This window comes from Neophocaena asiaeorientalis, unplaced genomic scaffold (genome assembly GCF_003031525.2).
Source record: "Neophocaena asiaeorientalis asiaeorientalis breed wild unplaced genomic scaffold, Neophocaena_asiaeorientalis_V1.1 scaffold36, whole genome shotgun sequence".
In the NCBI taxonomy this organism is placed as follows: Eukaryota; Metazoa; Chordata; class Mammalia; order Artiodactyla; family Phocoenidae; genus Neophocaena; species Neophocaena asiaeorientalis.
In genome coordinates, this window is record NW_020174149.1 from 7,540,178 (window position 1) to 7,566,406 (window position 26,229).

At 39.7% G+C, this 26,229-nt stretch overlaps 3 protein-coding genes across 5 annotated transcripts in view; 2 read left to right on the forward strand and 1 right to left on the reverse strand.

Annotated features, from left to right (window-relative positions):
* LOC112406277 (uncharacterized) overlaps positions 1–3,232 on the forward strand; it is a 3,528-nt gene extending 296 nt beyond the window's left edge. Inside the window, exons 3-4 of the mRNA XM_024755009.1 lie at positions 69–264; positions 2,991–3,232. Coding sequence (XP_024610777.1) covers positions 69–264; positions 2,991–3,224 — 430 coding nt within the window. The 3' untranslated portion in view covers positions 3,225–3,232. The remainder of the gene's footprint in view (positions 1–68; positions 265–2,990) is intronic.
* An 8,014-nt stretch (positions 3,233–11,246) lies between these two features.
* Positions 11,247–22,554, reverse strand: FKBP14 (FKBP prolyl isomerase 14). 2 transcript variants are annotated; one of them, XM_024755094.1, is made up of 4 exons: positions 22,188–22,554; positions 19,261–19,412; positions 16,263–16,390; positions 11,247–13,548 (listed from the first exon to the last, which is right to left on the reverse strand). In XM_024755094.1, exons 1-4 carry the CDS (start codon positions 22,382–22,384, stop codon positions 13,390–13,392), a joined length of 636 nt encoding a protein of 211 aa, XP_024610862.1. In that variant the 5' UTR covers positions 22,385–22,554; the 3' UTR covers positions 11,247–13,389. The 2 variants fall into 2 exon arrangements, with proteins under 2 accessions (XP_024610862.1, XP_024610863.1); XM_024755095.1 differs by lacking the exon at positions 11,247–13,548 and adding an exon at positions 15,493–15,978.
* A 1,771-nt stretch (positions 22,555–24,325) lies between these two features.
* Positions 24,326–26,229, forward strand: part of PLEKHA8 (pleckstrin homology domain containing A8) — a 73,664-nt gene continuing 71,760 nt past the window's right edge. For both annotated transcript variants that reach the window (XM_024755064.1, XM_024755063.1), the window contains exon 1: positions 24,326–24,713. In XM_024755064.1, coding sequence (XP_024610832.1) covers positions 24,674–24,713 — 40 coding nt within the window. In that variant the 5' untranslated portion in view covers positions 24,326–24,673. The remainder of the gene's footprint in view (positions 24,714–26,229) is intronic.

Genomic DNA, 26,229 nt, shown 5'->3' on the forward strand with positions numbered 1-26,229 from the left:
GCTGAGAAGACGAGTCTCCTCGAGGAACGTGGCTCGCTGTTTGCGCGATTTTTATTTCTTGGTCACAGCGGGGTTGCGGCTTTCTGGAAAGGGAGAACTCGGGCTTTAAGGAGCCAGGCCCCGCTTTCTCCGGCGCCTCTCCCGGACTTCGCCGTCTGGGTTGCTACGTGCGGGCCTCTGTGCCTAAGCAAGCTTTCCCCGCGGAGAAACGTGTCCGGTACTTTGTTGACTCAAGTCCAAGCCAACTCCTTGCCTGGGTTAAAGGTACGGTTCTGCGCCATGTTGACAAGCCAGACCCTATGCCCGATACTTTTTTTTTTTTTTTTTTTTTTTTGGTACGCGGGCCTCTCACTGTTGTGGCCTCTCCCGCTGCGGAGCACAGGCTCCGGATGCGCAGGCTCAGCGGCCATGGCTCACGGGCCCAGCCGCGCCGCGGCATGTGGGATCTTCCCGGACCGGGGCACGAACCCGTGTCTCCTGCATCGGCAGGCGGACTCTCAACCACTGCGCCACCAGGGAAGCCCCTATGCCCGATACTTAGACGCTAAAGCTCAAAGAGGTTAAGCAACTCGCCCAAGATCACGCAGCAAGTAGCAAAGCCAAGATTCCAAACCTGGGTTAATAAATCCAGAGACAGGTGACAGGTGTGTTGATGCTGGCGTCAAGGTCATTGGTCAGGACATGACCATCCGTCTGTTACCGGAACACAGACTTTACCTTTTATAAACTAATAAGACCATCTCAAAGGATCTGAAGAGATAGTATAAAGGAAAAAGAAATGCAGTACCACTTAGGCACGTGAAAAAATATTCAAGCTCACTTAACTGCAAATCGAATACATATACAAAGTAGCATTTCCACCTGTCAGATTAGCAAAAATCAAAGTTTTATAAAGTCCGTAGAGGACAACTCGGCAATATCTCCCCAAATAACAAATACATATGTAGTCTTTGACCTCAAGATTCCATTTCTGGAATTTATCCTACAGAAAAACCAACACGGGTGTGAAATGATATGCGTACAAGGTTATCCATTGCTACATTGTGCTTGCAAAGATTAGAAGCGTATGCCCATCAATAGAGAACTGTTCAAATAAATTCCGGCACATCAGCACAATGGTATGCTATCCAGCTGTTGAAAAAATGAGGAAGACCTATTTCTATGTACTGATATGAAAGATTTCCAACCTATGCTAAGGGTGGGGGAAGCCATGTGAGAAACATTGTGTAAATGTGTTATCATTTGTGGGGGAAGAAATATGCCTGTACTCATTTGCAAATGCGTGGACTATCTTTGGAAGGATACCTAAGAAACTGTAATAGTAGATGCCACCAGGGAGGCGAACTGGGTGACTGAATGCAGGGCAAGGAAGGAGACTTTTTTTACATCTTTGAATGTTATGCCTGTGCTTGTGGTTTGCCAGGAGTGAATGGATAGTGGGAGAGGGCTGGGGGAATCAGTGCAGTTACTGCAGGATAGAGCAGTAGTGGTCATAGACTCTTGGAGCACAAAGGGACCTGACTGTGCATTTAAGGCCAGCCAAGGAAACTGTCCTTTTACTTTTAGCCTTTATCTTTATATTCGATTGTCTTTGTTTGGACAGAATATAATTGGATCTTGCTTTTCATTCAGTCAGACACTCTTTGCCTTTTAATTGGAGCTCTTATATCAGTGGCTCTTAAACGGGAGCAGTTTTGCCCCCAGGGGACATTTGGCAATGTCTGGAGACATTTTTATTGTCACAATGGCAGAGGTGAGGGAGGCCTCTACTGGCATCTAGCACATAGAGGCCAGGGATGCTGTTATACATCCTACAGTGCAAAGTACAAGTCCCCACAACTAAGAATTATCTGTTCCTAAATATCAGTAGCATTGGGGTTGAGAAACTCTGGGTGTAGACCTTTTATATTTAATGTAATTATCAATATGATGGGTTTTAAATGTAACATCTTGCTACTTCTATTTGTTCTGTTCTTGTTTTTTTGTGTGTGTTTTTTTGCTCTTGCCTTTTTTTGAAGAACTGAGTATTTTTCATATTCCATCTTATACCCATTATTGGTTTATTAGCCATACTTCTTGTTTTATTTGTTGATTACCCTAGGATTTACAATATGCATCTTAAACTTATCACTGTCTACCTTCAAATAATATAATTTCAGATAGAATGCAAAACACTTTCAGCAGGATACTTCTATCCCCCACCCCATCTTTATTGATATTGCTGTCGTTTGTTGTAGGTGCAGGTTAGATGATAATGAGCTCTTTCAAGTTTTGTCTGAAAAAGTCATTACTTCACTTTCATTTTTGAAACATTTTTATTGGATACATAATTTTTGGTTGAGAGCTTCATTTCTTTCAGCACTTTAAAAGTACCATTCTATTGTCATAAGACATTGTCGCAAGACTTGCAAAGTTTCTGAAGAAGAGTCTGTGTTTGATTATTTCTTCCCCTGTACGTAATATGTCCTTTTTTCGCCTATGGCTGCTTTTAAGTGTTTTCTCCATAACACAGATTTTGAGCAATATGATTATAATGGACTTTGTTCTGTTTGGGGTTTTTTTTCCCTGTTTCTATCCCATGGGGGCTAACTAAGCTTCTTGGATCTGTACGTTTATCGTTTTCATCAAATTAGGAAAAATTTTGGCCATTACATCTTTAAATATTTTACCCATTGTACCCCATCCCTCCCAAGTTCAGAGACTCCAGTTATACATATATTACACCACTTGATATTGTTCCACAGATCACTGAGAATCTATTCTTTCCCTCCCCACCCACCACTCTTTTTTCTCTCTTCATTTTGAATTTCTCTTGGTATTTCTTAAAGTTTTCTTATCTTTTCTTCTACAGTCTCTAATCTAATCTACTAATGGTTAATACTGTCAATTAAAGTTTTTTTCTCTCTCTTTTTTTTTGTGCCCCCCCCCCAATCTCCTCTCCCAGCATTTTTAATGTGGCAGCATTGTGTTTGTTTTTATTTTTTTCAAAGGGGGTTTTGCAGTTCTCCTGGCCTGAGGACTCTCTCAGTCCCTCTCCATCCTTACAGTGGACGCCTCAGGTCCACAGACCTCACCTGGCCCAGTCGAGATATGGACCTGACCATCTCCCACAGCTTCAGGAAAGTCCAGATGGAGTGAAGCAAAGCTGCATGGTAAAAGAAATTAACTGCCACTGCCTGTTGATGAAAGTTTTATATCAGATATTTTATTCTTTATCTCTTTAAGTTCTATTTGGTTCTTTTATACCATCCATTTCTCATCCACATTTTCCTTTAAATCTCAGATCATATTTATATTTTAATAGCTGTTTTAAAGTCTTTGTATGCTACTTCTATCATTTCTATCTATTTTTAATCTTTTATTGGTTGTTTTATCTCCTGCTTCTTTGTCTCTCTCATAATTTTTCATTGGATATCAGACTTAGTGAATTTTATGTTGTTGAGTAATGGATTTTTAAAAATATTTCTTTTAAAGAAAGGTTGTAAACTTTGTTCTTAAGAATCGGCTTCACCCATTTGAGACTTGTTTATAAACTGTTTACGACAGCTCTAGGGTAACTTTAACTCTACGACTACTTTAACTCTTTACTAAGATATGACTCACATACGGGTTCTAATGAATGTTCCATGTAATCAGTAAGGTGATTCTGGCTAGTAGGAACTTGGACAATTCCCAGTTTTGTGTAAGCTCTGGGAATTTTTTTGTGCACAGCTCCCCAGTAGTTGTTCTTTCCTCAGGAGTTATTCTTTGCCCAACATTATGGTGATCCACCATATGCATGCAGCAATTGGTATTCACCCAATGACTCAAGGAAACCTTTATGCAAATTTCTGAAGTTTTTTTCTGCTTAGTTTTCTCTTATCCAGAGCTCTGCCCCACAAATTTTAGCTGCTTTGACCTCCCTGAACTCTGATCTCTGTTTCCTCAACCCCACAAGAGAACTGGGCTCTGTTTTGTTTCCCTCCTTTTTACCATGTATAGTTCAGAAATTGCCTCCAAGCAGAAAACTGGGATAATTGTAGCTCTTATCTCATTTGTTTCCTTTCTCTTGAGAATCACAGTCCTGCTCTGCCAGTTGCTCATTGGTTGTCCAATGTCTGACAAAATTTGTTTCATATATTTTGCCCAGTTTTCTAGTTGTTCCCAATAGGAGAGCAAGTCCTATAGCAATTCTTCCTTCATGGGCAGATGTGGAAGGCAAGGAACACTAATCTTAATGCCCCTAAGGAACCAAATGTCCTGGTACAACTAGAGTCATTATTTTAAGAACTGAAAATGCATAGTTTACTTATAGAACTTCTTCAACATACTGATATAAGAAGAAACATTTATTGGACACCTGTATCAGGAATTGCACTATTGCTACAAAGGTGAAAAAGGCATATCAGTCCTACCTCTCAAGAAGTCAGGGGCAAGCAGGGAAATTAATTAAGTATAGAAGTAATATATGCATATATTTTATGTTGCTGTCAGGGTAACATAAGAGTTATACATAGATAAATACATTAATCTAGCATGTTGGGAAATATAAACAAGTTTAAAAGATGATCATAAACGAGGGTTACCCAAACCTAGACCACTTAAAAAAATACATTGATGATGATTTTGCCTTTTCTTCTAACCAGTGTTATTTATTGTCTAAAGAACCCAATGCAGATTTTGAGGAGCTGAAGTACATGTGTAATTGAGAAATGCCTTTAACACATTGCATATAGAGATATTTTCCACTTAGTACTTCTTTTAGTGTGTAATTATAGCAGGAGGAAAAGGATCTGTCATTGGGCAACTCTCATGGGGATGAATGACAGACAATATTATGTGAATGAGACACTTATGTATGGGCAAGAAAGCCTCTGTAATTGCCTTGTATGTAATCTTTTGAGAACCAAAGAAGGGAGCTGACAGGAAACCATGGGAAAATGAGAAGGAAAAGCACTAGTCAAGATTAGTCAGCCATCTGCCTTAATCCTATGACAACCATGTTTAAGAGGTTAGTTTTCTGAATTTGGTTACCATGGTAACGAACCTTTAAAATGCCCTTAAAACGGGCTTCCCTGGTGGCGCAGTGGTTGAGAGTCCGCCTGCTGATGCGGGAGACGTGGGTTCGTGCCCCGGTCTGGGAAGATCCCACATGCCGCGGAGCGGCTGGGCCCGTGAGCCATGGCCGCTGAGCCTGCGCGTCCGGAGTCTGTGCTCCGCAACCGGAGAGGCCACAACAGTGAGGAGACCGCGTACCAAAAAAAAAAAAAAAAAAAAAAAGCCCTTAAAACAATTTACAGAATTATTGTGCACGTTGAGTATAGGCAACACTGAGAGATTGTAAGTATTCAAATCTATTTAAAAATTATTTTTAAAATTTAAATGATCAATCAAGTCCTTTAGGTATGTACTTTAGACAACCATAAACGTATTTTAGCAAAAAGGTGGAAAATCCTACTCATATAATTAGGTGATGGGTTTATCAGTTCAGTTATTCGAATGTGTCGTTTCAATGAGTGGCTCCTATTTAATTTTAAATAACAGTTCATGAATGTTCTGGACCTGGCTTCAGAAACAAATTATCATATATGCTTTACATTCATTGCTGCACCTCTAGGAATCATTCATGTGTTTAGCCAACTGTACAGATAATTTAAAGGACAATTGCTAAAACTTCATCTTGTGATCATCAAAGGGCAGACTAGAAGATTCTCTGATCAGACTTAGCAGTTTCAACCTAATCCTTTCTTGCTGATATGTTTTCCTAGTTTACATGTGTAGAAAAGGTTCACCTTTTAGTATTCTAGTGACACCTGAGGCCACCTTTTAATAGATGAAAGCTTATTTTGAATTGTAAATGTTGAGCTTTTTATGTTGACAATTTTAACACCACCGCTCACTTGAGATGATATATGACTTTATCAGAAGTTACTATTAGTCGTTTTCCAATTCTTCAGAAAAAACAAGGTCTGGTCTAAATTGCTGTAGGAATTTTAGGTTCAGTTAAAGGAAGACTTCCTTCATGCTATAAGTGATTATAAAATGATTTCACCTATTGAGAGAATGTGTGAGGTTTCTGACTCTAGAGAAAGAGCATTTTGTTTTGGGTGCTCTTCTGTGTTCTATAAAAGACCAAAAAACTGGCATTATTTCGTTTCTTGTTGGATTAATTTCAGAGAATTGAGAATAATCTAGACATAGAGAGATATTTTAGTTTTTAAATTCTTGATTATTCTTTACCCTCCTTTCCACTGACTTTCTACCGTAATCATAAACCAAGTCCTAGGTTTTTACTATTCTTAATAAATCTCTTATACCATTGGTTCTAGCTCTACATTTGCAAAGGATTTGACTTTTTGCATATGTAGAGTGATTTATTCCTTAGAGCTGGAATCTGTGTTTGGTTCTACTTGAATTTCAAAAAGCACTTCTCATATATATTTTTAATTTATTTTTGGCTGCACTGGGTCTTCGTTGCTGCATGCAGGCTTTCTCTAGTTGTGGCGAGCGGGGCCTACTCCTCAATGTGGTGCGCGGGCTTCTCATTGCGGTGGCTTCCCTTGTTGCGGAACACAGGCTCTAGGCTCATGGGCTTTAATAGTTGCAGTGCGTGGGCTCAGTAGTTGCGGCACACGGGCCCTAGGGGTCGTGGGCTTCAGTAGTTGTGGCTCTCGGGCTCTAGAGCGCAGGCTCAGTAGTTGTAGTGCAAGGGCCTAGTTGTTCCGCGGCGTGTGGGATCCTCCTGGACCAGGGATTGAAACCATGTCCCCTGCATTGGCAGGCGGATTCTTAACCACTGCGCCACCAGGGAAGTCCCACACTTTTCATATTTTTTGAAACAAAAATTAAAAGCAGAGATTATTTTACCATGATATGAATTTATCAGCTCACTGATTTTTCTTTACCCTGAATATAAAGAAAGGATTGAGCTTTAAAAATTATTAGAACATTTCCAGAATAGCCAAATACATAGAGAATGTAGACTGGTAGCTTAGGGGATGCGGGGAAAGTGGGCAGTAACTGCCAATGGGTATGGGGGTTTCTTTTGGGGATGATGAAGATGTTCTAAAATTGTGGTAATGTATGCATAACTCTGTGAATGTCCTAAGATTTATTGAACTTTAAAAAAAAAAATCAGTGTACTACAAATTAATTCTTATAAAAAATGAAATAAAATACCCCACGTCAAAAAAAATTTTTTTGAAAACCAGAGAACATTGCCCAGTTCAGGGGAGATAGGTGAATGATAAGAGTTAATAGTTTTAAAGAATTATTGCCATAGTAGTAAAATGTTTGAAAAAAATTCCAGGGCGTAGAGTTGATTTACTGTTCGGTCTTAATGTGAGAATCAATTAACTTTAGTAGGCTGTTTAAAATTTTCTTTAAAGACTATGATTCGAAACAGAAAACCTGGGCTTCCCTGGTGGCGCAGTGGTTGAGAGTCCACCTGCCGATGCAGGGGACACGGGTTCGTGCCCCGGTCCGGGAAGATCCCACATGCCCCAGAGCAGCTGGGCCCGTGAGCCATGGCCAATGAGCCTGCACATCCGGAGCCTGTGCTGCACAGCGGGAGAGGCCACAACAGTGAGAGGCCCGCGTACCGCAAAAAAAAACCCCAAAAAACAGAAAACCTGGAATACTACTGTACGTGGCATGACATTTTGTAAAAGATTATATATTATAAAATGTAGCCAAAATAGTGCAAGGAAAAACTTGGAGAGAACAATTCTGCTGGGAGGAAATCTGGCCATTCAAATGAGGATTTCATTGCAAGATCTTTAATTTCATTGCAAGATCCTCTTTAAGTTCTTCCCTATTTTCCCACAAGTAAAATGCTGTCTCTTATTTTAGGGCAAATCTCCCGTACTTGTACTACTCCTCTTCTTGGTTATTCTACACAATTATAATTACCCATTTTATTAAATTTAGCTATTAACTTAAGAACCAACTTTTTAAAATCTAGGATGTCTCAAAGAGAACATATACTGCACAAAACAGCTGCACAAGAATTCCAGGAGACATGATCACAAGGGCAAAGAAACCAACAATACATGGTTGAATGTTATAATGTCCTACTCTCCTACCCAGAGGTAAAAATTAAATTCAGAGTTATATTAACACAAAATGCACTCTGACAGAGTAAGTCCAACAAATGAATGAGAAAATGCTATAAGAAATTGGAACTAAGCCCCAAAGGATCTCCCTACCCTTCTTTCATTCTTTATAATAATGAAAACTATCCCTCAATACTTCAATTTACATTGTGCAGGGAATTGTTTTTACTGTAACTGTTTACCGAAGAGGAAATTATCTTTATCCTACTGCCGCCTGGAATTCTAAATTAATAAAAGGACTTGTAAATTCCCAGAAATCCCCAAGTGGAATATAATTTACCTGTTATTAGGGACCAAGGGAACAGCATTCACTTTACTCCAGATTTTTAAAATAAGACCTCAGCTAACATCTCATGTCATTTGCTTTTAGATCATAAAATAAAATGGACGGTAGTCTAGCTCACAGGCACTTAGATTGGCTTTGTAAATTATTGGCTGACTCATACTCACTAAAGGCATCCATTTTATGCCAGAGGCTTTATTAGCAGTCCAGGGACACAAAGAACTGGTAAACAAAGGAATCCACAGACACCATGCTGCGTGTTGCAGATCTCTGGGAATCTTCCAACAGTTTTTATCCTTTCCCTAAAAATAATCTGTGCATATCAAAAGGAGCCACTTAACCCCTTGGCAACCTTGAAGCTAAAGGGGTAAAAAAAAAAAGATTATTGTTGGTTTTACATGGAGAACTACTAGGAAATTTTACCTAAATTATAAGTGAAACACAGAAAATTGAGCAAAGTAGAGGATGACAGACCCCAAATTGACAAAAAGGAAGTTTGACTTCTTCCACAGTAAAGAAGTTTCCAGAGAGAGGAAATCATGTACTAGAGAGAGCATTTCAATGGCTATGTTTGGTACAAAACTATACACACACAAACACACACACACACACACACATACTATATACATACACATACTTTATACATACAGTTTATAGTTTATATACAGTATATAGTTTGCACTATATATATATATACACATATATACATCTATATATTTTCAAGAGAATAGTTTCATTTTTTCTAAATCTCAACTGTATATTCTTCTAAAGGGGTGGGTTGTAGATAATTCTGAAAAAATAATACAGAAGAATAATTGGGGGAAAGTCTGGAGCTCTTTTCTCGTTTCTCATAGAGAAGATGTTCACAGAATAGATTTACTGACCATCTAACTTTCTGCTGTAAGAATTCATAGTCATAAAAACTTTCTAACCCTGGGGAAAATGGTTTCTACACACAACTTATCCTTTAACTGTATATTCATTTTTAGGCACAATTAGTTGTCCCAATGCCCAATGTTTTCCAGAATGCAAAAAAGAATATTCGTAGAAGAGAATAACATAGGAGGCTGTATATTCAAGGGCAGAGAATTAGTGAAGTTAATTGTCTCTCAAATTAAGGTTTTTAGACCACCTGCATCGGTATCATCTATCAAGTGGGTTAAAATGCAGATTCATGAGCCCAATCCACAAATTAATCAGAATTTCTGGGGAAAGGGTTAGGAATCTGCAATTTTAACACATATCCCACATGATTGTAGTGTACACGAAATTTGAATCACTACTACATTTCTGTAGCCTTTAGGAACCAAAGCATGCCTCTCTCTGTATTTGAAGAAGACTGAGCTATGAATCCAATGTTTGTTAAGGTCTCTTTCTCCTATTAGTCTGGAGCAAGGAGAGGGAGGTTGCAGAGGCAAAGCTGAAAGCAGAGGCGAAATAATATTTTAAAGAAAGCAAAGAATTTACCTTCACATAAAGACTGCAAACCCATGTGTAAGAATGTATGGGTTTCATTGTACTAAAAGGGAATATGCAAATCCTACTAAAAAGAATGCTATAGATATTAAGAAATAAAAGTACCATTATTTTAATGTTTTCAAATGGACATATTAATTTATATTCATGATTGACATTTTAGATTTCAATTCAAACTAAAGTGGGTAAGAAACAAAACCAAAACAAAACTCTTACGTCCAAGTGTTTTACATCTCTGGAAAACAAGTCCCTTGTTATTTTTCCCAGAGTTATGATTATAATGACAATTTGCTTATGTTTTTTAATTGAAGTATAGATTTAGAATATTGTGTTAGTTTCAGGTGTACAGCTAAGTGATTTAGTTATACATATATATATTTTCTGATTCTTTATTTTTCATTATAGGGTTATTACAAGATAGTGAATATAGTTCCCTGGGCTATACAGTAAATCCTTGTTTGTTTTATATGTAGTGGTGTGTATCTGTTAATCCCATACTCCTAATTTATCCCTCCCTGCCTTCCCCTTTGGTAACCACAAGTTTGTTTTCTATGTCTGTGAGGCTGTTTCTGTTTTGTATGTAGATTCATTCTTATTATTTTTTAGATTCTACATATAAATGATATCATATAATATTTGTCTTTCTCTGTCTCAGTATAATAAATCTCTAGGTTCATTCAGACAATTTGCTTTTTTAACAAGAGGTGAGAAGGTGTTATTTTTTCCCATAACAGTTCACCAAGTTCCTTCTTCTCTTGTAGTTTCCAAACAACACTGGGAAATCACCCATATCCTCAATTCAGTGGAGAGACAGCATACTGATATCTAAATAGCATTACAGATGTAAGCAATATCGTATATCAAATAAGATAAGAGGTACAAATTCATTTCCACAAGGAAAGATTCAAATGGCTAGTCACCCATCTGAATCAGAAATCATTGTTTCCTGTTATTTTTATGGCAACCCAGAATTTCACTTAATTACATAAGGTATTTTATAGCACTAATTTACACAGTAGGCATTAGTCGTCATAATATCCACCTGTGACACACAATAAACTCCTAAACCAAAACAATAATAATTACCACCCAAACAAAGCAAAACACCACATACACCTCTCCACTACCAAAAAATTCACCATTAACTATTGCCCTCAATGTTCAAGGTTTGATGCTTATTTCAAAACAATTTAAACCACACCACAGCTTTCCTTACACATATATCTAAACAGAGTGAATAACCAGAGACACATTCAAAATGTCACCATACCCCGTCCTCTCATTACCTGTCCATTTTCCTCACTTAATTTCAACATAAAACCTAGAGTAACAGTTAAGAAAATCAATAAAGCTGCTGAGGAAATTGAGGCTTGAAGAATTTTTCACAAAACCAATTATTTCCCAAATAAACTTTATTTTGAAAAGAATACCACCACAGAGTTGTATAAATTTAAATATGACACATCTTAGCAGTATTACTGAGTCAAATTATATACAAGTGAAGTCACAGTTCATGTCTGATTATTCTTACGAATGAAAAGGTGCAGAGATGCAGCTAAACTAAAAAGGCAGGTAACAAAAACAACCATAACCTATTTATATATTGTCATTTCATACTTGTGTCTAACTATTTAGGGGGGAATTGATCCAAATTCACACAAGATAAAGAAACATGCTACCTGAATAACCAAAATTCTTTTTACTTTACTTGCTCTACCACAGATAGCATCATCAGTAATGTTTATACAAAATAGCACCCCAAGACAAGCTACTTTCTTTCTCCCAATGATACAGACCAAAACTTTCTGTATTGTGGCTTATAACACCTTCAGGTTGAGGAAAACAGCAGTGACAACTTAAGACTTTTCTAAATATAGGTGATTTCATCAGACAAAGGTGTTATTTATGTTCTTCTCAAGAACTTTATGTTTTAGTGACAAAAATGTCAATATATAATTGGTGAAAGTAGTCTATATATGCTGTAGTAATTGTTCATAAGTATTAAAAAAAAAAAAAAACCTAGAGGTAAACAGGAATGAAAGGACTAAGACACACACCTGGACCCTCTCACCCCTAGGTTTTTTGAGGCAATTCAGTGTTCACCCCAAGATTATTCAATGAAACCAGAGCCATTTCTGGATCACGGGAATTCAAAAGCACCATAAACAGCCAGTTAACTATCTTCAAAGGATAAGGACCCAGAGACAAAAAACAGAGTTGACTGCTAGGAGAGCAAACTGAAGAGAGAATTAGGCCCAACGAATTCAAAGAAAATTTTTACTTTTTCAAAAGTAGAGGGCAGTAGAAACATACTTAACTTGGGGACAGAAATCTGGTTCTATAAGTTAGTTGTTGACCTTGGGCACAACAGTCAGTCTCTCTTAATGACAATTCCCTCATCTATAAAATAGGTACATTAAGATCTATCCTCTTTTTTCCATAGGCTTCAGACTAATGAGAATCAGTGATGCACTTGAGATCACTTTGTAAACTTATAAAGGATTCTTCTTAGCAAATGGAGATTTGGGCACTTTTTTAAAGTATTAAGGAAAAATTCCAATTTAAGATAAAATTATAAAATCATCAACTTTTTGATCCAGGATAGACCTGTATTCAGTAGTAGCTGCTGTGGGTCTGCCTCATTTTTTTGATGAGTCAGAAATAGGAAAATTTTTATTGTATTACTCATTTCTCTTATAAGACAACGTTACTACGGTATAATACATTAGTTATAGACTTTGTTAATTAAAGAACCAGGAAGGGTGATCTTCCAGCCTTAAAAGGTAAACACCGACTCAGTACAACTCTTTACCTCCTCTACAATACTTTGACACATTTTATCATGAAGAAATAAACACATAAATAATTTGTTCTATTAATCACAATAGGTCATTCATCACCAGGAACCCAACCTTATGTAGCTTAAATCCCAGGCAGAATATTTCAATGCAAACATATTTATAAATTATTAACTTTACTCATTTCAGCTTTGCACATCTCCTCAGTAAAGCAGTAACTCTTAAGCGTAGAGCTCAGCAACCACCTTCCCCTTTTCCTCAAGCAGAGACTCAAAGGCACTTACAGACACACTTGTTTCATTACAACATGAAAATAATAAGCCTTGGGCTATTGCAAAAGGCTTTTCAAATATCAGCATCTAACTTGGAGAAAACAGAGGGAAGAAGAAACAGAGGGTGCTGATTTGTGCTATAACCTGATCTTATGTTGGGCGTGCACCCAGTGGCAATATTTTAAAATTACAAGTAAGCAGGTAAAACACAAGGCTTCATATGTAAAAGTGGAAAATGGTCCAGAAGTCTTCTATTCAAGGACAAATCAACTTTTTCTTCCTAATAACCTACCAGAAAGAAATGGGTACTTAGAAGCCCTAAGGGGTTCTTCTAATAATATTCAGAAAAATATATAAAAATAAAGACCAAAGCATGAACAGAACATAGTTAACAAATAAGACTTTCTTTCAAGATGGTTACCCTCTCTTTTAAGGATGGATGCTATATAAAATGGGCAGACATGTGTCTATAATTCATCATGTTTATATGTAAATTCTCTGGCAGATATAAATCCATCTTTGTCTTCATCTTCTTTATCAAAAATATCCTCCACCAAAACATCATGATGACTTTCATTCACCACTGCACCATGCTTTTCAAACTCCTTCTTTAAATACACTTTAACCTACAAAATAATGAGTCACATTAATAATTCTAATTCATAGGACACCCACATCGAGCCAATCAGTATCACAGACTGGACGGGTAGTGCATTTAGTTATATATAACAACTACCTTATGATATATTTCTAATGATAGTAAAAAAATTATAAGGCATTTCTCCCCTTAAAAGCTGTTGCTATAGTGCTACAGTAGAGACACAAAATATTGCTCAGAGGCAAAGATATGGCTTATATCATGGGGAAAACACACAGTGAAAGCATATTACGTGTTCTTAATCCGAGTCTAAATAAAGCCAAGCATTTGAAAGACTGCTATCTTTCAATCCACCGAATTATCCAGATCTTGTTTTCTAAGACGGGTCAGAATTCCAGATATTTCTCTTAAAATCAGATTAAATGATGGCCTTTTTAAATTTTAAATAGGCGTCTGGGAATAGTACCTGCTGTGGACTGGCTGTAATCACGCCACATGACCTTCCGATCTCAGAAATTAAAGCAAAATCCAGCCTGATGAGTATTTAAGACTAAGAGTTTCCATTTTTATACAGATATTTAAATATATAAACAAAATATTGCCCTCAGTTACCTACTAGATTCACCATAATGCAATTCAACCTATATTTTCATTTTGAATCATATCCCTATTATTCCTCTGTTAGATCAGCACTTTCAAATCTTCTCTCCTCCCCCTACCACCAACATGCAAACATATAGTGTATATTTATTTTTAAGATTAAGGGGATTTAATGCAGTTGTTAAAAAGCGGGGGCGGGGGGCACTTCCCTGGTGGCGCAGTGGTTGAGAGTCCGTCTGCCGATGCAGGGGACACGGGTTCGTGCCCCGGTCCCGGAAGATCCCACATGCTGCAGAGCGGCTGGGCCCGTGAGCCATGGCCACTGAGCCTGCGCATCCGGAGCCTGTGCAATGGACTAATGTAGAGCATGTCTCCAGGGTATATTGTGTGAATAAAGTGAGATGTCAAACAGTATGTATAGTATGCTACTTCTTGTGTAAGCAAGGGGGAAATAAGAATATATATTCATGCTTGCTGGTATTTGCATAAAGAAACACTGGAAGGGTTTATTAGAAACTAGTAAAACTGGATATGAAGGGAGAGGTCACATGGTAGAAGAGGATGTGGGTGGGAGAATGACTTCTTAATAAATCTTTTTATATTGAATTGATTTTTTTTTTTTTTTTTTTTTTTGCGGTACGCGGGCCTCTCACTGTTGTGGCCTCTCCCGTTGCGGAGCACAGGCTCCGGACGCGCAGGCTCAGCGGCCATGGCTCATGGGCCCAACCACTGCACGGCATGTGGGATCTTCCCGGACTGGGGCACGAACTTGTGTCCCCTGCATCGGCAGGCGGACTCTCAACCACTGCGCCACCAGGGAAGCCCTGAATTGATTTTTTTGAACCATGTGAATGTTTTTTATTCAAGATTTTTTTAATGAAAGGGAATTCAAATTTATCTTGGATAGAAAAATGTCCATGACTGATAACACTCTGAGGTGTTATGAATTTAGTAGCTGTGGATCATGACCCTGCGGTTTACAACAACATGTCTTAACACTTAATCATTGGGACTTCCCTGGTGGCGCACTGGATAAGAATTCGCCTGCCAGTGCAGGGGACACGGGTTTGATCCCCGGTCTGGCAAGATCCCACATTCTGCGGAGCACCTAAGCCCGTGCACCACAACTACTGAGCCTGCGCTCTAGAGCTCACGAGCCACAACTACTGAAGCCCACGTGCCTAGAGCCCGTGCTCCACAACAAGAGAAGCCACTGCAATGAGAAGCCCATGCACTGCAACAAAGAGTAGCCCGCCCCCCTTGCTGCAACTAGAGAAAGCCTGCGCGCAGCAACAAAGACCCAACACAGCCAAAAATAAATAAATTTATATTTTTAAAAAAAGACAATCATTTCCTAGCCATTAGAATGAAATTGATGAAAGCATAAAAAGGGACTTGATTTCTGATCAGCCAAGCCAGAATGGAGAATACGGGTAGACAAAAAACATAGGGCTACATAGCTACCTCCACTTCTTTCCCCACAGAAGCCAGACTAAGACAGGTATGTGTAGCAACGGCTGCAAACACCTAAATAAATTATAGAGAGAAGTCTGCTTCCTTTCTCCTTACTCAACACCAGGACCCTGTGCGGGCTAGGAAAGGTCTTCTACTGTGGAAAATCCAGACTGGGTTCTCCTAACCTGAGCAAAACTGAGCATGTGATCGGCTTGCTGATGCTAACTGCTAGAAAATCACTATGCAACTCATTTAACAGCCAGTGTAAAGTTTTAAACAGAAACTGTCCACGTGAGATATTTTGCAGGACATCTATGTTTCTTATATCGTAGCTCCAAAACGGGAATTGTCTTGGCAAAACAGATCTTCAAAAACTCTGGGCGAGAGCAAGATACACTGAACCCTAAGCATTAAGGAGAAAAAAAGCAAAAGAATGAAAAGTCTCAATATATTTCTCTCCAAAACAATGATTTCCTATGAAAAAAAGTCAATTTTCAAAGCATCAGTGTTTAAGAAAACTTATAAATAACATTTTGCACAAATAAAAATAAATTTTATTTTAAAATATATTTCTTAAAAAGTGAGCTAAAAGAAAGGAAGGGAGGGAAGGAGGAAGGGAGGAAAAAAGGAAGAGGGGGGAGAGAGAGAAGGAAAGAGAGAAAGGAAGAAAGAAAAAGGAAAGATCACCTCATCTTGAGAGAGTTTCCAGTCATCATTAAGATCCATTTCTTGGAATGATTCATGGGACCTTGGTCCATTTCGAATCTCTAGGAGATCGATGTTGAATATCAGTGTACTCTCTGGGGGAATTTTACCTGACATGAAGAGAGAGAGGGATTAAGTTTTATTAAATAGATCCCAAAGTTTTGATGATAGAAAACTTGTGGTACTGAACAAAATACTGTTTTAATTGAATTAAATAAAGAGCCTTTCTAAGATTGTCCCATATATAGAAATTACTTATAGTTTATTCAAACAAAATAAGTAAGGAACAATCCAAACTATTAGATCAAAAACAATGTGTTTTTGGCTTTGCAATTAAAAATTGTTTTGCACACACAGATACGCCTCATGGTCTGAGTATTAAATTTCAAATATAATTAAGAGGTTACATATTATATGTCAAGAATGACTTAATGGGCTTTAGATAATTCAGAGTTAATTATAGTACAAATGATTTACTAACTTTTGGGTCAAAAAGTCCTGGCCTAGAAATATGTATAGTACTGCCGTTTCCACCACTGGGAGGCAGTATATAACTGAATGAGCTCTGGTTTCACACTGGGATTGAGGCTCACATCTGCCCCTCTTTAAGCCTCAGTTTTCTCATCTGGAAGCAAATTTAACACATGTTAAGGAAGTTCCATGGGAGGGGAGACATTAAAGCAAATTTCTGAGAAGGGAGATAAAAATTTTTTAAAGTGAAAAGAGCTTTGTTAGAGCCCCAGGGATCTTAAAAAAAACCAAACCAAAACCAAAACCAAAACAAACAAAAAACTTCTGGGAAACATGGACAATTTTTTTTCAATGTGTTTCTTTATAACTATATTTAACATACAGGTCCGGGTAAACATTACAAATATTTCTCAGTGCCCCACCCCCTCATCCCATTAAATAGCATCTGTAAGCACCAAAAGAACAAAACTTACACTGTGTGCCGAAGCTTACCATTCCAGATCTAGACAGAGAAGGGCATGCACTAGAGGTCATCGATAAAACTGGTATCTTTCCAAAAGGAGGCATGCAAACATGGTACTAAAAAACTACAAAATTAGTGTTTAAATATGTATTAGCAGAATTAGTTTCATGGTATTCTGTTTGAAGGAAATGACTCAGATTCAGATCTCTACTTGTTATAAAATAAAATCAAGTCAAATAGAGTATGGAGAAAGAGAAATGGACAAATACTATATACATAAATATTAAAAGTGAGACAAAGATACAGGAAAGTGAAAGAAATGTTTAAACGTCAGAGAAACATTTTCTAGATACTTCTCTAAAAGGATCATTATGAAAATAAGAATTGGATTTTGTTAGTAAATCCTATTCTATGCATAAGATTTACATAGCAAGATGCATTTAGAATATGTAATACTTCACATATGACACCTATTTTCTTCCCAGTACACTGGGGCTAGGAAATCATAATCCCCACCTTGTAAATGGTTAAGCTTGGACTTCAGGATGCTGTGAAGTCTGTGTTTCTACTACGTCAGAGTGGTTTTCTGTCTAGTTCTGATAACTTCTTAAAATTTTTTTTCTTTCTCGTTATATAATATGTGCCCATTGTAGGGAATGTGGAAGAGACAGAACCAGAAATAAAAATAACTCCCAGAACCACTGTCCATTATTAACATTCTTACTTATTTCCTTGTGATTCACTTTGTATGTGTATATATTTTTTCCTAATACTTACTATCATAATATATATATCTTCATTTTCTACCTTTATAAATATAACATTATATCACACATATTTTAGATGTAATTTTTAAAATCTTTAAAATGCCATTAAAAAATAACTGGGCCATATTTTATCTAGATACACCCTTTTCATTATACACTTAAGATGGTTCCATTCTTTTTGCTATTAGAAATAACGAGTTAAAGCAATTATACCCCAATAAAGATGTTTAAAAAAAAAAAGAAATAACAAGTGATGGACATCCCTGTTTATGAACCTTTCTCCCAATACCAGACTATTACCTTAGGTAAGATTCTAATAAAGGAATTACAGGATACATGCATGTAAACATCTTCAGGCTTCTTGTAAATAGCCCTTTGGAAAACTGCATGGGGTTCCCACCTAAACAACAGGTGTTATTGGCTGCCCTAGAACAACTAGCACAAAGGCTCCCTGGACCAACTAGCCCACTTGCTTCTGCTTTATTAAACTCATTTCATGTCACTCCATTATTCATTTAAATAAATTATCAAAAACTTTATAAAACAACTTTAAAACAAAGATGAAAATTAACTCCCATAAGAGCTCTGTCGTGGGAGACTTCATTTGTGAGTCACACACAGCCCACATCTAAAACTGCATTTAATGCCTTAATAATCTATATTTCAAATGTTTGACTCATCAAAACAATTACGTTGAGTAGTCTTTCTTTTTGCATTGTGAAAACAAATTGGTAAGTTTCAACTGGGGAGGATAAAAACGTCTTAGAGATGGATAGTGGTGACGCTGGCACAACCATGTGAATGTACTTAATGCCACTGAGCTGTACACTTAAAAATGGTTAAAATGGTAAACATCATGTTACGGAAATAATACCACCATTAAAAAAAACCACCAGGGGCTTCCCTGGCGGTCTAGTGGTTAAGACCCTGTGCTTCCACTGCAGAGGGCATGGGTTCGATCCCTGGTTGGGGAACTAAGATCCCACATGTCAGGTGGTGCAGCCAAAAACAAACAAACAAACAAAACCCGCCATATTGGTGAGCAATATTAATAATAGAGTTGAGATTACAGAACGTTTTTCCTTATTAGCTCAGTTGACCATTTACCTATTATGGCCTTAATTGGCTATTTCAAATGCTAATCAACACAATTATATTTTCCTAAGATATACAAGTCCTCTATTTACTTCTAGAAAAAAATACATAGTAGTTAGTAACTTCTATCCCTAATCCAGAGAAGAATTCTAATGCTGTAGTAAAAATGTAGAATTGTTATTACCTTTTCCTTCTTTTCCATAGCCCAAGACAGGAGGAATGATGAGCTTTCTCTTCTCTCCTACACACATTCCCTTCAAGCCCTGGTCCCAACCTTTGAGAGCCTCCAGGATGCCCAGGGTAAACCAAATAGGCTGACCATTGTTATGTTTGTGACTACAGTAGAAAGAAAACACATTAGAACTCCTCAGTAACTTTATCATTATTTTTTTATTGCTGTGGTGTAACATTGCCACCCATGACTGATTAATTTTATTAGTTTGGAAATTAATGAAAATAGCACACATGCACATGTCAAACTCTATAGTAATTCACTTCACTTCCCACCTTTCTTGATGCAAATTTCACATAGCTGAAGTTGCTAGAGCTAGCAGAGGGAATAATAATTAAAACTCTCAGCATTTACTGTATACAGGTATTATCCTAAATGCTTTGCTTCTTTTAAGTCTAACAATGATAATATGAGATAAGTACCATTATTACCCCATTGTACAGAGGGGTGTGCCAGTATCTGACCCAACTCCAAAGTTCAAAGTCTTAATCACAAAATGATGCTGTCCCAGGAAGACCACTAGGATGCAGAAAAGGGATTAAAAAAATGGAAAGTGGATGAGTTTGGGAAGGAGAATGAGAAGCTAAGAATTTACTGCCAATGCTCACGGGTCCATGCCCACATGCACAGTGGAGTCAGGAGCGCAGTGTCTTATATCCTGCCTACAACCTTTCCTGATGTATAGCCTGCTGATGGCTCTGATAGGTGCAAGAGGCAGCTCTTCAACCCTGAATCCCCACTCAGACCCTGGCCTAGTTCTCTCCCCAGGCGTTTATTGTGGGGCTATGCAAGGAAGTCTGGAGGAGTGGCCCCTCAAGGACTGGAGAAGAAGGAAATGGTCAAGATATCCTGGCTTATGAGTTGGAGAGAGACCAGCCTAAGAAAACCAACCTGCTGAGCTACTGGAGGGGCTTGTGGGCTGAGTAGTGTCTGAGCCCCAGTTAGCTCCCTCTTAGTGCAATAAGGAAAGTGTCCCATTCAAGGATGTCTTGTAGTTGAGAAACGGAAGTCACTCTACTAGGCTTCACAGGTACCATGGTTACTAAATCTAGGTAAAGGCCATCACTTCTTTTCCTTAATTTCCCCCAGATCAAAGTAGCAAAATGGCAACCATAGAAAATAGGGGAAGGCTAGAAAAGAATAAAGAAAGAAGAAAGAATCTACCACCCAGCCCTGCCTACAGTTTTGGCACGTTTCTTGTCATGGTAAAGAACTTAGGCTATTTACCACATAGGCTACGGGTCTCGAAACAATGAACATGCTTTATAAACTGATCATTTGATGGTACTTCTTTATAATACTGAGAGTTAGCAGGTTTGGGCCATTTACATGGAGGCTGCATGACAATATTCCCCTCTTCAGGTACTAGAACTTTAGTAGCAAAGTGCTAAATAATGTCAAGTGGTTACCACCAGGGTCCACACAGGCTTTTGGTTCTGAGACCTGAAAGAAAGCAGGCTGGGTCTAAAAAAGATCAGACTAAAAATAAAAAATGTAATTGGAAGTTTCAAATGCAAATCATAATATTGTTTACTGTCCACTGTGGCACCGGCCTTGTTGATAAAAAAGGTAGGGCTGTTGAGAATTCTATGGCATGCCCTCATCTTGGAACTTTTTGCAAAGGCTAACGGAGTTCAGAGAAGAGTGCCACTGACTTCAAAACCTCATGACAGACCAGATCGGAATGCCCAGTAAAGGCAGTTTCTCAGAAAACAAGGCCTAGGAAGGGCCACGAAGCTTCACTGCTTTAGTTCACGACATTCCCCCTACCTGGGATGTCCTCCCGTCCTCATTCTCCACCAAGAAACCTCCACCCATCTTTCAAGGCCCATCTCAGTTATGATCTCTGGGAAGTCGTTCTCTTTCCCCATCTCTCAGAGCATGATTATGTCCAGAGTCCATTATGCTTTGTGAGCACTTTGAACATTCTGTACTTTACATCATGAGTTGTCTTCCTCCCTGCTGTAGACAGTGTTCTTCTAGAGGAGAAGAACCCACTCTTAGTCGTCTTTGCATCCCCAGGGCCTGACTCATTAAGGATTTGATTGATGAATAGATGAATGAATGGGTGAGGATGGAGAGAAGCCAGATTTAAAAATCTCCCTAGTGTCAAACAAAGGGCCTAACGTAAAGAAATGTTCAGTAAATACTTTTGGAATGGAATTGGAGAATCAATGCCTAATTGGAAATCATTACACTTGTAAAAGTTTTCCATGTTGCAATTTCTTTCTTTATAAAACAGAAATAGTGATAGTGTAACCACGTGAAAATCCTTCACTGTAGGTATTGAATTAATCTTCCATAACCACACCCACACCCATCAATGAAGTCTTTGAATTTCTAGAAAGAAGCAAATAATGAAACAAATCGTGGTCCTGTGCCTTGACCGAAGTGGCATCTATCAGAAAGTTAGGTCAATGGACTAGCATTAACATAACCTACAGCAAGCAAATAAATGATTGTATATTCTGCTCATGAAGTTGCTATGAAAAGTTTAAGTAAATTTCACCTACACCAAAATAAAAATGGAATTGAGTTAGTTGCCCTCAGGAACAAAGTTTGAGAATTCCTTTAAGGCTTTTCTACTCATTGCCTAATTATACACCTAGATATTTCTACAGCATTTCAGAAATTCTAGTTCTAATTTTTATAATTAAAAAAATTACTGCTTTATCCTGACCACTTGTTTCCGATAAGACCTTCAAAGTCCTTGTTATATAAGATTGGCTTTAAACAATTTCCTTTCCCCAAACTAAGAAATTAGATATTTCAGTTTTTTTCAAGAGAGATAAAGCTGGTACACGCCACTGTTCCAGCCCAAGAGCTGGCATATGTGGGTGGGTTCTTTACTATTTTACCTGCAGGGTATAATTACTCACGTGGAGTGAAATAAGGAGCCGTCCTTTTCTAAGTAGCCTTCATAGTGGACCAACATCAGATCCCCTCCTTTGGTCTTGCGATGGCAGATAAACGGCTTCTGGAGCACTTCAATCTTCACTTCTGGTTCAGGGATCAGAGCCCCACTCAAAGAAGTGACTAAAAGCGTCAGGACCGCGTTCCACAAGAAAAGCCTCATGTTACCAGGGCGGGAAACAAGTTGCTACAAAAACACAAAAAGGGCCCCCCCGACCTCATAGAGTTAAGGATGTAGTTGAAGACTTAAAGACAACAGCCTCAGGCAAGTTCATGACTCCCCCTTCCTAGCAGACGTGGCACATTCACCACCGACAACTTTCCCACGCACTGCGAACTCGCCTCTAAAGAGTTAAACCCAAACCCGGCCCTTGACTGGCTCTTACAACACTGCCCCCTGGAAAGCGCGAGCTCCCGTTGGCTTGCGGTGCTGTCCCTCAGGAGCCTCTCAAGCCAATGACTCTACAACAATGTAATTTACCACCCGGCCGAGCAGGGCGGTAGCGCAGAGGCGAACCACCCGGTGAGGTCCTGGAGCCCGGAGGATTACAGAATTCCACAACCTCGGACTTTGAGAGAGGGGTGGAACGCGGAGCTAACCGGAAACTTCGACAGATTCACAGCTGTAAAGAACCCGGCCAGGGTGTGAAGTCCAAGGTCTCAGGAAAGACTCGTTTACCCTCACAGTTGGTGAGAGGCCCCCCCAATAGTAATTGCTTATTATTTAACTTAGGATATGAACGATAAAGACTTTAACAGTGGTTTAGGTTTCACAAAGTGCTTTCCCGTTCTTCGTGAGCCTCTCTACACTGCCGGTAAGGCGGATTCTTTTATCCCATTAAAAGATAAGTATATTTTAGCTAGGAGAGGTTAAGCGTCCTGCTTAAGGTTGTTCAGCCCCAAAAGCAACTGAGCTCCGCCATCAAACCATCTGATTCATTCTACAACGCCGCACAACATTATGGTTGCTAATAATTTTAGAGGACCTTAGTGTAGAGGGTCAATAATAGCCTCTATCAAGGATAAGGACGTGCAGACCTCCGCTTTCAAGAAGTAGTAATCACAGTTACGAGTTACACAGGCTCATCTTTCTTTAAAATTTTAATTTTACATTTTTCGCATAATTTCAAAAGCAATCCGTGTTCATTGTCGATTTGGAAGAAACTGGAAAGCACTAGTTTCCAGTTAAAATAAAGGAGCCGAATTAAATTTGAATTTCAGATAAACAACGAATTCATTGTTCTGTGTTTTTATTTGCTAAATCTGGTAACCTTACACTAAAGAAAAAGAAAGAAAGGAAAAAGATCTCCTGTAACGCCACCATCCAGAAATAATCATCTTAACATTTTGGTGCATGGTTTTGTGACATACGCCTAAAACAATTAGGATCCTATTGTATACTGTGTTTCGTAACCTGCTTTTACCGCTGAAATCTATAGTTAACATTTTCCCTAGTCAAATATCCTTAGCACAGTCCTTTCTCACACTTTCATATGCATAGGAATCCCCCGAGAGATCTTGTTAAAATGCAAAGTTCGATTCGGGAGGTCCTGGGCTTGTGGCGAGATCCTACAATTCCGAGAAGCTCCTAGGTGATGTCAGTGCTGCCGTGCGCGGACCACACTTCCTGTAGCGAGGTTTTACAGTTTAGACAACATCTGTTTACGCTCGCTGGCCACACACAGTATTCTATCGTGAAATTCCCATCATCTCTATACGCCTTATTGTTGGGTACCTCAATAGTCTTTAAGTGCGTAGGTTTAATTAGCCTTGGAATAAGAATTGAATCCTGAAGACTAGAATCCAGGGGGCACCCTAAGGGGCCACGGTGGCTCCCAAACATCTGGAGATGGAACCCATCTACGGCACCACTGAGTCAGGACTGTGTTCCACCGTTGTCCCAGAGGCCTCCCTCCTCCCTTCTCACCCTGCCTTTAGTCCCAAGCCTGCCACCCAGGACTCATTTTCCCCGCGGGCCTCTCTCACTGCATCAGCCATGGCGCCGGCGCCTCTAAACCCCGGGGTGGATTTTGGGAACAGACGCGCAAGCGGTGCACTGAGCATGCGCGAGCGGGCCCCGAGCTCCGTGGGTCGAGGACTCAGGTAGCGCGCTGTGGCGCCGTCAACAACCAGCTCCTTCACTCGGGACACTTGGGTGGCTTCAGCCGCCCCTCGGACCCACCCAGTGCCTTGACCTCCTTGAGGACAGCGCGCCGGGCCCGCCGCGCCGGGCCACCGGCCGGCAGCGTCCTCACGTGCGGAGGCCGCCACAGTGACCCCGCCCCCGGGCCCGGGATGTGAGGCCCGCGGGGTGTCCCCGCACCGGGCCTAGGCGCCGGGAGTGGCCGGCTCGGCAGCGCCGGGCAATGGCCCTGCTGCCGGTGCTCCTCGCCTCCTGGGGCCTGGGGCAGTGAGGGGGCCGGCGGGCGAGGGCAAGGTGGCCGCGGGCGCCATGGAGGGGGTGCTGTACAAGTGGACCAACTATCTGAGCGGTGAGTGGGAGGCGTGCCAGGATTCTGGTCCTTTGTCTGAGCCGCGGGAGGGTGGCGTCGGGACGCGCCTTCAGGGGGTCGGGGTCATGGTCCCTCCTGAGACCAGAGAGAGAGGCCTGCGCGGACCGGGAATGTTTCCCCACAGCAGTTATATGTCTCCCGTGCTATACAGACACAGCCCCCCGTAGGGGCTGGGTGAGGGCCGTAGCTTTCCTCACTTCGAGGAAAGCTAAGAAATCCTGAGATGTGGGGTGACTTGAAAGGCACGATGCCCTCGGTGGCAGTGGGAGGGAGGCGCTGATTCCCGCAGTGGGGTCCTCTGGGAGTCTCGAATTCTGGCGAAGGGGCTGGTCTCAGAAGGTTTCAAATAAATGCCGGCAGTAACCTGGAATCCCAGAGGTGAAAGGTCCTTTTTCAAACAAAGTCCCCAGAGCAAGCACTTTCCCTTTGTCACCTGCAGAGTCATCCGAGTGCAGACCAAGGTATCAGAGTTACGTCTCAGTTCCAAAGTATGCACAAGGTTTTTGGTTTTCTCACTGGGCATTTCTTTTTGTTTTACAGACTCAGAAATTACCGTAAAATAGAATGCAAGCATTAGCAACTCTTTTCTTGCCCCGCTAAGCAGAATGGCTTAAAAATAGTACCCCACCCCCTTTCCAATTTGTGGAAGTACTTCATATTTTGAGAAGGTCGTAACTATTTTTCAGCTGCGAATATGATTCAGGACGAGCATTTTCATAAATGAGTATATAAATAAAAGCCTTCTGTGTTCTGGAAACTGTGCTAGGCACTTTTTTGAAATTAAACTTTTTATTATGGAAAATGAGGTGGGCACTTAAAATTTTAATAGCAATGTATTTGAAATGAGAAACATTCCCAGTGTCTCTTAGAGTGGCAGAGATGTATTTTCCCATCCTAGGGGACCATAGGACAGTTTGTTTTAAGGTTGTAGTGTGATCCTCTGGGGGTGTTTTAAGGACATTTGTGTCTGGGAGGAGCAGTTGGCATAGTGACTGATGAGGTTCTAGAGCACAGCCAGAAGTGCACCTGTTGGGTATACCCAGAATCTCTTCCCTATGCATAGTGTGGTTGCAGATGAGTTCTGTTTATTTTTCTTGTGATCATTAGTAGAAACTGAGTGAGGAGGGGTATTTTAGAAGACTTGCCCTTTGCTTCAAGGACCTTCATTTGATGTCAAGAGATTGTATTAGATGTGGATACCTCATGGCTGGACTCAGGTGAATGTCAGAGGCTAAGTTCTCCTAACCTAAAGGGAGGGTGCTTGATCAAGTAATTTGCTTTTGAGGTATCTCTAAGCTCTAAGATGTATAATCTTATGCCCTTGAATGAAATTTAGTCGCTGGTCTTGGTCTTTCCCCCCTTTCCATCACACACACCTTTTAACTTGTTTTCTTTCATCCTCAGCACTCTTCCTTCTTTTGTTCCATCTCCCCCCCTCCTTTTTTTTTTTTTTTTTTTTTTGCTTTTTTTTTTTTTTTTCCTCCCCCTTTTTATT